Source organism: Sinohyriopsis cumingii, chromosome 17 (genome assembly GCF_028554795.1).
Source record: "Sinohyriopsis cumingii isolate HCF-2022 chromosome 17, ASM2855479v2, whole genome shotgun sequence".
Classification (NCBI taxonomy): Eukaryota; Metazoa; Mollusca; class Bivalvia; order Unionida; family Unionidae; genus Sinohyriopsis; species Sinohyriopsis cumingii.
The window spans coordinates 28,696,927-28,709,912 of record NC_142977.1 but is presented as its reverse complement, the minus strand read 5'-3'; the positions used below and the strand labels follow the sequence as shown (position 1 = coordinate 28,709,912).

The 12,986-nt window shown below is 36.4% G+C and overlaps 1 protein-coding gene across 3 annotated transcripts in view; it reads left to right on the top strand.

The window, feature by feature from the left end:
* The first annotated feature begins 2,369 nt into the window (after window positions 1–2,369).
* The window catches only part of LOC149778329 (uncharacterized), a 58,824-nt gene continuing 48,207 nt past the window's right edge, over window positions 2,370–12,986 (top strand). For 2 of the 3 annotated variants that reach the window (XM_089939134.1, XM_089939136.1), the window contains exon 1: window positions 3,920–4,143. In XM_089939134.1, the coding sequence (XP_089795260.1) occupies window positions 4,039–4,143 (105 nt within the window). In that variant the 5' untranslated portion in view covers window positions 3,920–4,038. Of the gene's footprint in view, window positions 2,503–3,919; window positions 4,144–12,986 lie in introns of those variants that run through there. The other variant, XM_089939135.1, reaches the window with a different exon arrangement.

Below are 12,986 nucleotides of genomic sequence, written 5' to 3'. Positions count from 1 at the left end.
TCAAAATCGTGACTATTTTTTAAATAGCTTCAGATTTGTAACATCTCAGATGGTGTAGATCTTAATTTTGAACATAACTACACGAATCGTAATCAAACAATGAAGTCATTTCGCTGAAAGCTACTAATGATCAATCTAATCGATTATTACTAACAGCACTATATTTTCTATACATATTTTCGTCGGATTGCAAATCAAAGATGTTACCCTAATTCAAAATGTTAAACGTTATAGTTAATAATGGCTGGCTGGAATTTTATGACTGTTTATGCTTTATGAGAAACACTGAGCCGGCCTTTTAAAAACGTTCAACAACAATTAAAAACAAATAATTTTTATGCATCTAAACCACCTGTTTGTGAGGGCTTTCTTGCATAATTAAAATCAAATAAAATCCATCGTCTCTAATAAAGTGTATAAGGTTCAAAGAGACTAAAGACTTGTAGGCTACCATAACTCTAAATGGAAAACAATATCTTGCGAATTCTTTCAATTTATATCTAGTGAATGACCTTTATCACTAGAGCAGTGGTAAATACTTTATGTACATCTGTTATTCCGCTTTCTAACCTCGGCCGATTCCGGCAAATATGAGTATAAGTGGTTTCTAGTTCAAGGATGCTGGGTATTTTGCGGGTCCCATAGTGTCCATAACCTCTTACACAACTATGCTCATTAGTGTCCAAGTCACTGGGCGTAACAAATATTTTATTTTAAGCACGTTGGTGCAGGATTATTATTAGGATAGGCTCGCTCAGTAATTAGAAGCTTAGTTAAAAATATAATCAAAACAGACATGTGAAGTCATAGCCTAATTAGCCTCGTTTGAAAACCAGATACAAATTCTTGATCGATTATATATTTATGCATACCGATTGGGTGGATTGGTAAAATCTGAATTTCGATCAAACTCTATCACAGAAATCGTAACTGATTCCTTGAAAGTGATTGGTGCTCGACCTGACAAATTATTTGGAACATTACAATAACTGGATACTTGAAATATATGCATGCAAAAATGAATACCATAAATAAGCACTCGTTCAAAGATGTGGCGACTAAAAAGTTTAATTTTGGTAAAAGTCGAGTTGCAAACTTGACATACAATTAAAACAGTGAATGGGTATGATACAACAAAGTCGCATGTACATTATTTCGATGGGTTGTTTATTAGTATGTGTGATATGGACGAGTACGGTATACAGATGACAACATATTTGCCGATATACGAAATCAATGGATCTTATGTAATTCAGTTTAACAGGAAAAGATCTATATAAGCCATCAAATGCAATGTTCAGCAAATAACATCATGTACCTCTTTAGATCGGTTTAGTCAAACATAAAACATCAAATAGCTGCATATTTTCCGATAGGAAACGCTTAATACAATTGTGAAAGTTGGGCTGATTTCGTTATTTTTACTTATCCGAAACATAAATAATTGAGAAGTAACACATTATTAAGCAAAATATACAATGTCTTATACATGTAACAAAGATAGAAACCATTTTTTATAATATTTTCCAATTCATAGTTATATGATTCAGATTTCTTTAGTTGGCTTCATACTTCGACAATACTGACTCAAAGAATGTGAATGTATTCTTAAACATTGACATTTCTCTCAGATGGACATTTTTCCACGTGATCTGCTACTGACATGTTAACAGTGGTGATCAAAGTTCCTCAGAGACGTGTACAATTTCTAAGATACATATACATTCTTTTTGTTAAGGTTGATAATGTGATGCTTTCCTGATCAGTAAGCTACACTGATATTTATTATTATTATTATTATTATTATTATTATTAATTTAACTTAAACGGAATGTGAGGGCTCAATTAAATGTGAACTTCGATTGCTGACTAAATATTTTGATTAATTTCTACACCGGATGATAACAAAAACGGAAGAAAAAAAACCGTTTGCTAAGAATCAGAATCTTAAAGTCAATGCAACTACATTTGCTTAGTTTGAAGAGATTTTCGTATTTAATGAAATCTAATTTTTGTATGGTAGACGAGACGTACAAGGCTGTGTCAAATATTTTGCAAAGGTTTATATATCGAATGGAGAGAGAGAGAGAGATACAGAGAGACAGACAAATAGAGATTAATGTCTCATGCTATACTGAGCCGCCACAGGTTTGTGGCAAATACTCCTAGAGTATTAAGCAGTAACAAATTGATTTTCTATAAGAAGTGCTCTCAAATAATGTGTTTATATCTCTCTATGGCTACGCGTCACATAACATGGTCACGTGCATTTAAAATAAACTAATTACAATAGATTCGGTCTTTACATCAGTACAACCGATCGACACCTTTCAATCTCAGTGGTTTCATTTTGTGCATTGTGCCTAACACGCATACCATATATGCAGCACAGCTAACTGTATAATAGTGTCAGCATATTATTGCCAATTATATCGTTAATATTTACTTGAATTCACAACCGGGATATATAATGTAATATTCACCTAGGCTAAATGTATCATGGTAAGTCTGTTTTATCAATTGGTTATTCTGTAGAAGTTCTTAATGGGACGGATGGGTGAGTGTAGGGGTTAAAGGGGGAATCTACTCTGGTTTAATCGTCATTCGCAACCTAACTCCATCCTCAGAACCGTTTCATGCTATCAAACCATCACAACCACCAAATGAATACCGGGACAAGTACTTTGTTCCCAACAAGTGACTTGCAGTATGGGGCTTCATGAAGTATTTATTACAATTTTATCTTGGCGGCCAGATAATTCCAGTTGGGGATATATTGGCCAACAACGTGCACATAGTGCTTGTTTGCCTTGCATAATTTGAAAGTGAGTGCACGGTGTGTGGGTGTGCGTGTGTGTGTGTGTGTGTGTGTGTGTGTGTGAGAGAGAGAGAGAGACTCGTGAGCTATTATATTAAAAAAAATAAAGTAAATAGATCAAAAATTAGATCTTTATTTATGTTCCACTATTTTGTTTGCAGATAATGGTCAAGTTTTGTTTGTGTTACCACCTATTTACAATAGCAAGAGACGCTTGTAGGACTAGTTTTTTAAAAATACAATTTTCAATGGGCCATATCCTGTTAATCAGAATATTTTGAACAGTCCAATGCTACCAAGATAGAGCATGGAGAGGGTCTTAACTTGGAGCGTTGGCAAATAGAGTTTAGAGAATTAGAGAATGCAGATCGCAGGACCTCTGTTAGAGCCATAGGACACAGTCACACAAAATCTGTGGAAATTTGCATAGAGGAATATGTGAGAAATTGGATATCATATTCTTCCACAGAATATTCGTAAACAGTTATCGTGTTTTACATATTTACTGTCTGAAAAGAGCTAAAATGTTGTAAAGTTACTTGTGCTTACACTTACACACACACCTCTACGTTTTGTCCATTTTCTGTGTCTGTATAGCATTTTTCTTTCTATGTATCTGTCCTTCCCTCCAAGTTTGATTAATTGATTAATTAATTTTACGGCACACCAGCTCTGCAACGTTATACAATAAGTTGTGCCAATAAGATTTATTACTTATGAGCATTTAATGTACAAAAACACAAAGAATGGTAAGGTGTAAATATATAATGATCCTGATCAACTGGGATGTACATATTGTGTACAACGGATAAAAAGCGAACAAAAGATAATGTTGGGTGATTAGAGCATAAATGTCGGTAAAAATACTCAGTGTAAATACGATTTCAGACAAGCTATTTATTTGAATAAAGTTTGACTTCCTGAAAGAAATTTAAAATACAAGACACATGTACTGCATGAAGAGATTCCATCACGTTCTGAACATTATAGTAACGATCGCGTGTAGGTCGCAGATGGAACAATCTATCATAAAGTGCTTACATTGAAGTGTTTATTACAAGAAACGCACTCAGGTGGATCTTCGACCTTTAAGATAGATGAATACAAGTATATGTATGCATATACGTTTCACTAATGACTGCGTCACATTTGGTTATATGTTTTAACTGCAACTGGTTGAATTTGTTTCAGGTAACTAAGACTAACTAGATTAAAGGGACATGCAAAAGAAAACATTTTACGAAGGAGGTGGAGGAACGAGCACCATAGCACCTATTTTACCTGATCATGTGGCTAACAGAAACATTCCTCCTTCTTGCACCGAGGTAAGTTTTATTATTTCGATGAGAACAAAACAGACCAGGATGTACAATATATCAGAATAATGCAAGACCATCCAAATGGCTCTTGTATCACCGGTGATATATGTAGTAACACAGTAGGAATTAAACCTGTGAATATTGGCGTGGAAACTGTGTTAAACTCCCAACAATAGTCATCCACACACAGTGTTGGGGGAGAATTTTGTCCTTATAGATATCTCAGCAGCAATGAGGACACATTTCCTAACAGGAAAGAGTAAACATATCTGTCTATAGCAATCTGGACATCTCTCAATAGTGAGAATATCTCACCCAAACGTTTTGTGTATAGTCGTAATGTGAAAAGACGTGTGTATCACATGTTGAAATGAATGTTTATTTAGTAACTGCGGTAGATAATTGCCGTTATCTTACTGTTGGAGATGATTTACGTACGTAAATAAACTGATTGACGTCAAGTTGGACACTTATTCCTTATTCCCGATTGAATAAAGAATAAGTAACCAGTTACCGATTGAATAAGGAATAAGTAACCAATAACTTATTCCCGATTCAACTATTTCTACATACATTTGGGTAATTATTTCATATTCACATCCAGTTGGGTATTAATTTTTTATTCACAGTTCCATAAGTAATTGGTTATAATTTACTTACTGAAGATTAAAAGCCCTCCAGGGCATACATTGGTGTTATTCTAACCAAGTTAGAGAAATAAGAGTGTTCTTTGGTGCCAGCTATATAAAGCTAACTAGAGATAAATCAAGGACTACGTGAAGGAAGGATATTGGTGGGTATACATAATTAGTAATTTGAGATAGGATTAATTAGTTGTGTCAGATGATTGGCCCCGTCATGTTGTGCATGGCGCGAAATATTAGTATTTGTATTCGAAAAGCTTACTAATGACTCAAGTAAACGTGAAACCACTAAAACGAATACAAGTTTGAAATTGGAGATTTCTCTTATGTGGTCATAATGTGCTTCTCCTCAGGTGACATTGAATGTTGTCTTGAAGTACTTGGAACTGCGTAAACAAGCATACGGGTAGGTGTATGAAACACGCTCATTGTGAGTCAAATCCAAAGAGTTTTGACATGGACCTATCACTGACATTTTATCTCTTGGGGATAGTGTCGATCCACGAAAGAAGTCCTGAGGAATCTAATCGAGAGGAATCAGAGAAAAAAGGGGCAATCTATGGGCACCGGGTATGAAAAAGAAGCACAGCTTAGATCGATTTGATATATTGTAATTATTGAACCCATTTCTAGAATATATCGATTTCAACGCCTCTCGGACAATGTGAAGTTAGGGATTTCTTCCAAATGTAGGAAAAGTTTAAAGAAAAATCGTCGACCCGATTTATTGGAGTCTGCAGATTAATATATGATAGTTGTAACAAAGTCCATTAGCAGATTACCTCTTCAGTCCATATCTGGTTCCTACAGTTCATCACTAAAATGATCTTGACATTTATTAATGTACGATATCTTCTAAACAGAGATATATTTGACTCCCAAAAACATTTTTGACAGTGTTTGTCTAATGCAAGCGGAAAACTAAGAGGGTCTTTACGGATACCAACATTATTTAAAACCGTTACAATCTATGAACAGATTGCATCCAAACTTTGCCATGCTTGAACCCTAACTGGGCGAATTTTGATTTCATCCCCTGTTAGAAAGTCGGTAAAGAGTAACCAATCCCAATAGTAGGAAACCTTCAAAGAAAATTTAGTTGAGACGATTTCGACGAAATCCCGGTTAGCTGAAACAGGGCGAACAAAACACATTCGAGCAGAAGATCACATCTAACGTATATAGTTGGGTCTCTACTTCTCCTCTTTAGAGAGTTCTGATAATGGACCTTCTTTGATATTTACGTCTGTGCGACAGAGTCCACCCAAGAAGGAAGTCCTGACGAATATCACCGATAGGAAAAAACAATATGTACCGGATATGAAAAACACTAAAATGTTGAAAGATTGTATCAAATATTTGCACTAATTGAACCTCTTACTAAGAGGATTTTGATTACAACGCCTCTTGGATATTATGTAAATAACAGAAAGAAAAAGTGGAAGAAAACACATTGCGTCAATTTCGAGAACTTCTCGGCTAGATAAAATTAGTCGAGCACAACACAACACATAAGAGTTTATATTACATTTACAATTGACCTAATAGTCTCCTGTTTATACAGTTTGTACACAGACCCAACTTTGATAATGTAATGCATTTCGGGTATCCGCCATTTGCATATAGCTCTCAATTTTATGAATTTCATAGATTTTAGTGATAACTTGGTTGATTTTGGGAGGTCGGTGTCCTCAGCCCGACGAATTAGACAATTGCCTGGGGAAAACGTCACAGACTGCAGTGTTGTTGGATTCCAGAATGACATGGTTTAATTTTATAATGAGATCAGGTCAGAGTGCCATAAGTGTCCCTGGTAGATGAGAACTCCGTATTAAAACCTACTTGTATGAAACGATTATGTGAGTTCATGTGCAGTATTTGTGATGGGCAACTGGTGAATTGTACAATAGAGTAATTCAAAATGGATGGTACCTTTGCCTGGAGACTCCAAATGTTGTTCTTTTGATAGTAGATATGGTGCAAGGTTACAGGCGAAACGAGTCTTTAAAGATAGATTTAACTGGCCTGAGGTAGCTCAGGTAATATAGTTCCCTCTAAAGAACTGAAATACAACCGCTATGTTACGGAAGTGGAATAAGGAGAAACCGTGCAGTTGTGAAGTTGTGGAGTCAACGTGAACCCTACATGGATATTTTATCCACCTACGAAGGAAGTCCTGACAAATTTCGTGGAGACGAAACAGCAAAATCAGGGGCACCTTGGGGGCTTGGTTACCGAGTATGAAAAACACGCAAATGTTAATAAACTCTATCAATACTTTGTACTCATGGGACTCTTACTTAGAGGATTTTGATTTCAACGCCTCTCATACTGTTTCCAAAAAAAAGCTTTTATCTAACAGCAGAAAAGGTTTAAAGAAAATTCGTCAAGCCGATTTCGAGAAACTCGCGACTATATAAAGGAAGCCGAACATAACACATGCCGTACGATTATATACATGTGGGTCATTACGTCCACTCTATATACAGTCTGGACATGAACCCTCCATGGATATTTTATGTCTAAGAGATAGAGACCACCTACGATGGAAATCCTGACAAATTTCGTGGAGACGAAACAGCAAAATCAGGGGCACCTTGGGGGCTTGGTTACCGAGTATGAAAAACACGCAAATGTTAATAAACTCTATCAATACTTTGTACTCATGGGACTCTTACTTAGAGGACTTTGATTTCAACGACTCTCATACTGTTTCCAAAAAAAAAAAGGCTTTTATCTAACAGCAGAAAAGGTTTAAAGAAAATTCGTCAAGCCGATTTCGAGAAACTCGCGACTAAATAAAGGAAGTGAACATGACACATGCCGTATGATTGATTATATACATATGGGCCATTACGTCCACTCTATATACAGTCTGGACATGAACCCTCCATGGATATTTTATGTCTAAGAGATAGAGTCCACCTACGATGGAAGTCCTGACAAATTTCGTGGAGACGAAACAGCAAAATCAGGGGAACCTTGGGGGGGCTTGGTTACCGAGTATGAAAAACACGCAAATGTTAATAAACTATATCAATAGTTTGTACTCATGGGACCCTTACTTAGAGGAATTTGATTTCAACGCCTCTCATACCGTTTCGAAGTAAGGCTTTTAGCTAACAGTAGAAAAGGTTTAAAGAAAATTTGTCAAACCGATTTCGAGAAAGTCGCGACTAAATAAAGGAAGTCGAAAATAACACATGCCGTATGATTGATTATATACATGTGGGCCATTACGTCCACTCTATATACAGCCTGGACATGAACCCTCCATGGATAATTTATCTCTAGGAGATAGAGTCCACGTACGAAGAAGTCCTGACAAATTTTTTGGAGACGAAACAGCAAAATCAGGGGCCCCGTGGGGGGGGGAGGGGTTACCGAGTATGAAAAACACGCAAATGTTAATAAACTGTATCAATAGTTTTTACACATGGGACCCTTACTTAGAGAATTTTGATTTCATCGTCTCTCATACCGTTTTGAAATAAGGCTTTTATTTAACAGCAGAAAAAGTTTAAGAAATTTTGTCAAGCCGATTTCGAGAAACTCGCGGCTAAATAAAGGAAGTTGAACATAACACATGCCGTACGATTATATGCATATGGGCCATTACATCCATTCTATATACAGTCTGGACATGAACCCTCCATGGATATTTTATGTCTAGGAGATAGAGTCCACCTACGAAGGAAGTCCTGACAAATTTCGTGGAGACGAAACAGCAAAATCAGGGGTACGGGGGGGGGGGCTTGGTTACAGAGTATGAAAAACACGCAAATGTTGATAAACTGTATCAATAGTTTGTATTCATGGTATCCTTACTTAGAGGACTTTGATTTCAACGCCTCTCATACTGTTTCGAAAAAAGGTTTTTATTTAACAGCAGAAGATGAGCAGCAGAGAGGGTGAACAGACCATAGAATTCCGACAAAACAAATAAAACAAACAAAATAAATCATCTCGTAGAAAGGTCAAGATTTTTACAAATGAACTTTTCCTTGAGATGTTTTATTTCTGTAATGGCCGATTGTGCTAATAAAACCTCAGTTCGAAATAGTAGCTGAAAAAATAAAGTACTCTACGTGTTTATTTATTTTTGTTTATTTTTTTGACGACCAACGTTGGTAGGTACCCTCTCTGCTGCTCCCCTGTTACCCAAATATTTTATCAAGACCCACACGATATCTTGTTCTTGGATCATGTAAATTTATTGTTATAAATCCATGTGGAGTAGCTTGCGCTCGTGAGAAGAAATTTTTGAATTTAATTATATCCATGTCACCACCACACCAAGTTTGATGAATATTTCTAAGTGTGTGTGTGTCTACGCCATTAAACACAACTAAAATGTTGCAGTTATCTCTGATCACCTTCGGAATTTGTGTATATCGTTGAGTAACATAGATCACGTCTGTATTTTTGTATCTACCACGGGAAAAAATCCTAGCTGGATTTGATTGTTTATCTAGCATCACATCGTCGTACACAACTAAATTATTAATAAATCCGTCTATGGAATCTACGGATGGTGCTTCATTAATATCGGTTATAAACTCTATAACATCATTATCCTCATCCAGTAATCGCGCGTTTTCATTGAAATCTTTAAGTACATCATGACATCGCTGATCATCAGCGGATGGTGCTACTAAATACAATTTATCCCATTTCAACCATCTCATTATCAGATTAAGTAATAATTGCGTCTTACCCGATCCAGATGGTCCTATGATAATCATTCTGATGGAGTTCGGTAGCGCAGGATGATGCTTAACTGGCTCTCGTTTTCTTGTTGCTGAGAAATCAATTATATCCATATATGTTATAACATGAATCTATATTGTTTACGCTGTAAAGCTAAAACTCCAACCACTGATTTAGCTACGGTTATAACAAAAAATAAAAAAATAGCGTACGGTGGAAAATGTTCTATATGCGGTAGAAAGAAATTTTCGTTTTTACCTAATAAGCGCGGTGGTGATATTGCTAATTTGATGTCAAAGTTTCCAGGTGCTCCATGGGCTAAATACAGTGGAGAAAAACATCTACCGGGATATAATTATTGCGGTCCTGGTACTCGACTCGATATCAGGCTCGATAATCAGGATCAACCAAAACCAGGCGAGGAACCAATAAACGCTATTGATCGAGCTTGTCATGTTCATGATGTAGCTTATAAAAGTCAAAATCTACAACATAGGCATATTGCAGATGTGAAATTAATTCATGCATTAAATTCTATAAAAAATAAAAATATTAGAGAATCATTAGCTAATTGGTTAGTAAGATCCTCGATGAAAGGTAAATTAGCGCTTGGGGCTGGTAATTAATAATGGAATTAATTTATTATTCACCAAGAGGATACTGGAGAGGCAAAGCAGCAATTGGTAAACTCGCTGATGCAGCAGCGGTTAAACATTCTACTGCTAAAGCGTGGTTATCCAAACAGGCAATATGGCAAATTTATCTACCACGTCCTAAACAAATTCAGTACGCGTATTTCGATGTCAGTGTTCCTAATGAAGTTCATCAAGCTGATATTCTGTTTTTACCGCATGATACTGTGCGTAGAAAAACGTACAAATACGCGCTAACCGTAGTTGATGTTGCAAGTAGATATAAAGAAGCAGAGCCGCTATCAGCGAAAACATCATCTGAAGTAGCCGATGCGTTTGAACGAATTTATCAACGAGGACTCGGACCACAAGGTGGTCTGCGATGGCCACAGCTACTACAGGTTGATCCTGGTAAGGAATTTCTTGGTCCAGTATCATCGCTGATGAAACGACATAATACCAAAATACGACGAGGTCATACTGCAATTCATCGTGATCAAGCAATTGTTGAGCGATTTAATCGAACACTTGCTGAGCGGTTATTTGGATATCAATACGCGAGGGAATTTATTCAGGATAAAAGATCTCGCGAGTGGGTGGCAAGATTACCAAATGTGATAGCTGCATTAAATAATGAGATCACACGAACAACCAACATGAAACCCATTAATGCAATTACAAAAAAAAAATATACCAACACAACGAAAAGATGTTAAAAAACAAAAAATATTAGGTGATGTCACAGTCAGATATTTATATGAGCCTGGTGAACTTGAAGGTGGTAAACGAAGAGCAACTGATCCTATTTGGAGTGTTACCACACACAAAATATCTACCGTGACAAGATCCACTGGGAGAAACGCAGGCGTTTCCAGACCTGCAATCTACAGATTAGATTTGGCCGCTCCTCAGCGTGGATTTACACGTGAACAACTACAAATAATTTCCACGGATACACAACTACCGCCAAAATCACTTCAGTGATTTCGATCACTTAACTAGCACTAGCGCCAAGGGTGCCTGCACCCAAGGCGCTGGCGCCTCTACGTCGATTACACTCAAGACAGGTCAACATGGTATTTTCTCGTGTATGACCGCGACTATTATCTTTTCTATCTACGGTAAATTGTCTTGAATCATTACTCGAATACCGCCATAACATTATACAATTACAACTTGCGCAATGATTGTTCTGCTGCTGTTTTAACTCAATAATAAATTCAACATCAAGATCAAAGTCGTGTTTATTTTTTTTATCAGATTGTTTGTATCCGAATAATTTTTTTCTTATTATATCATCATCGATGATGTTAAATTTATCAACGATTTCAGGAATTATGATTCTACGTAATTGAGATATATTTCTGACCCTCGATACCGCTAAATAAACTAAATTTGACCACTCGATGCGATCGTCTACAATCCAGACTCGTGTATCAGAAATAGTTAATCCCTGAGACGAGTGGATTGTCATGGCGTATCCCAACACCCATGGAGATTTGTCAGCGTGTAATGCATCTTCAACCACACTGATATCAACGGCGACAATATCATTTAATACGAGATTATGTTTCCTTGACTCTGTCTGTCCTGGAATATCAACATTAATATTCTGTTTTCGTGTATCTAATGGTCTATAACACAACGGTACGGGTAATTCTGAGTATTTTTCTTTATGCAGCTGAAATAACTGCTGTTGTAAAGCGTCTCTGATTATTTTTCTACTTGCTACGATCAAATCGGTGGGTCTCCATAATTTCAAAAAATCACTCATTGAGGTCTCTGAGATCACTCCACGTATTATTTCACACTGAATTTTGTTTGATTGTAATCTGATTAATTTTTTAAACTCCCTCAAATTTGCATCAAGAGCTCTATGATCATCATCTATTTCTTCGTAATAATCAACGAAATTTTTTAACCAATCATGTGGAGATGGTCCAACAAAAGGCGGCGGTTGACCATGATCGCCACACATTATTATAGCGGTATTTTTCGTCAACAACCAATCAAGAAACTTTTTTAATGTATCCAATGAGACCGTGCATATCTCATCCCAAATAATTATTTTAGGTATATATTTTTCTCCCATCCGTTCAGGAGTCCATGTATCTCCGCGCCACCGAAAGAAACTATGATACGTACACGATTGTACTTGCCGCTGTTTCATCTCACGTGCGAGTCTATGTGTGGGTGTCAGCACGATTATATCTGAATTTCTAAAAACATTAATCGTTCGAGTTGTTTTGCCGCATCCACCAGGTCCATTGAGATATACTGTCTTATATCTGGTTATTGGATCACTCAACGATGGTGCTTTCGACATTTCTGATATTTTATTACCCTTACGATAAAAATCTCTCATTGGAACATCTGCTGATTCTGCATAATTGTGTAATAGTTCCTTTTTTATTCTCCACGAACCCGATCGTTCATCATTACTTGTAAATTTCATAACAGGTTCTAAATATTTACTTGAAATATAAAACGAATCTGTTGCGACTCTGACTGCGGTCTCAGGAAATCTATTAATCATCGATAATAAATTTATAGAAACATAAGCCAACATGGAAGATCTTAGATGAGTATATTGTGGGGATACGTCATTTATGTAACTAACGATCGTACCCAATTTTGTTCCGTCGGATAAATAAACACTTTCTCGATTTACAAATATATTTTTCGCTGTTGTGTCAGCGATTATAAATTCGTACTCGGCATCATCTAGAATTAATCGTGCGTGATGTCTTTTATAATCATATGCACCACCTTGAGTAAATTTACCTATAATTTTTCTGCCGAGATCTTTTGCGGTTTTGAGTTTATTAGGAATATCATCTTCGGAAACATCAGGACATTTTTT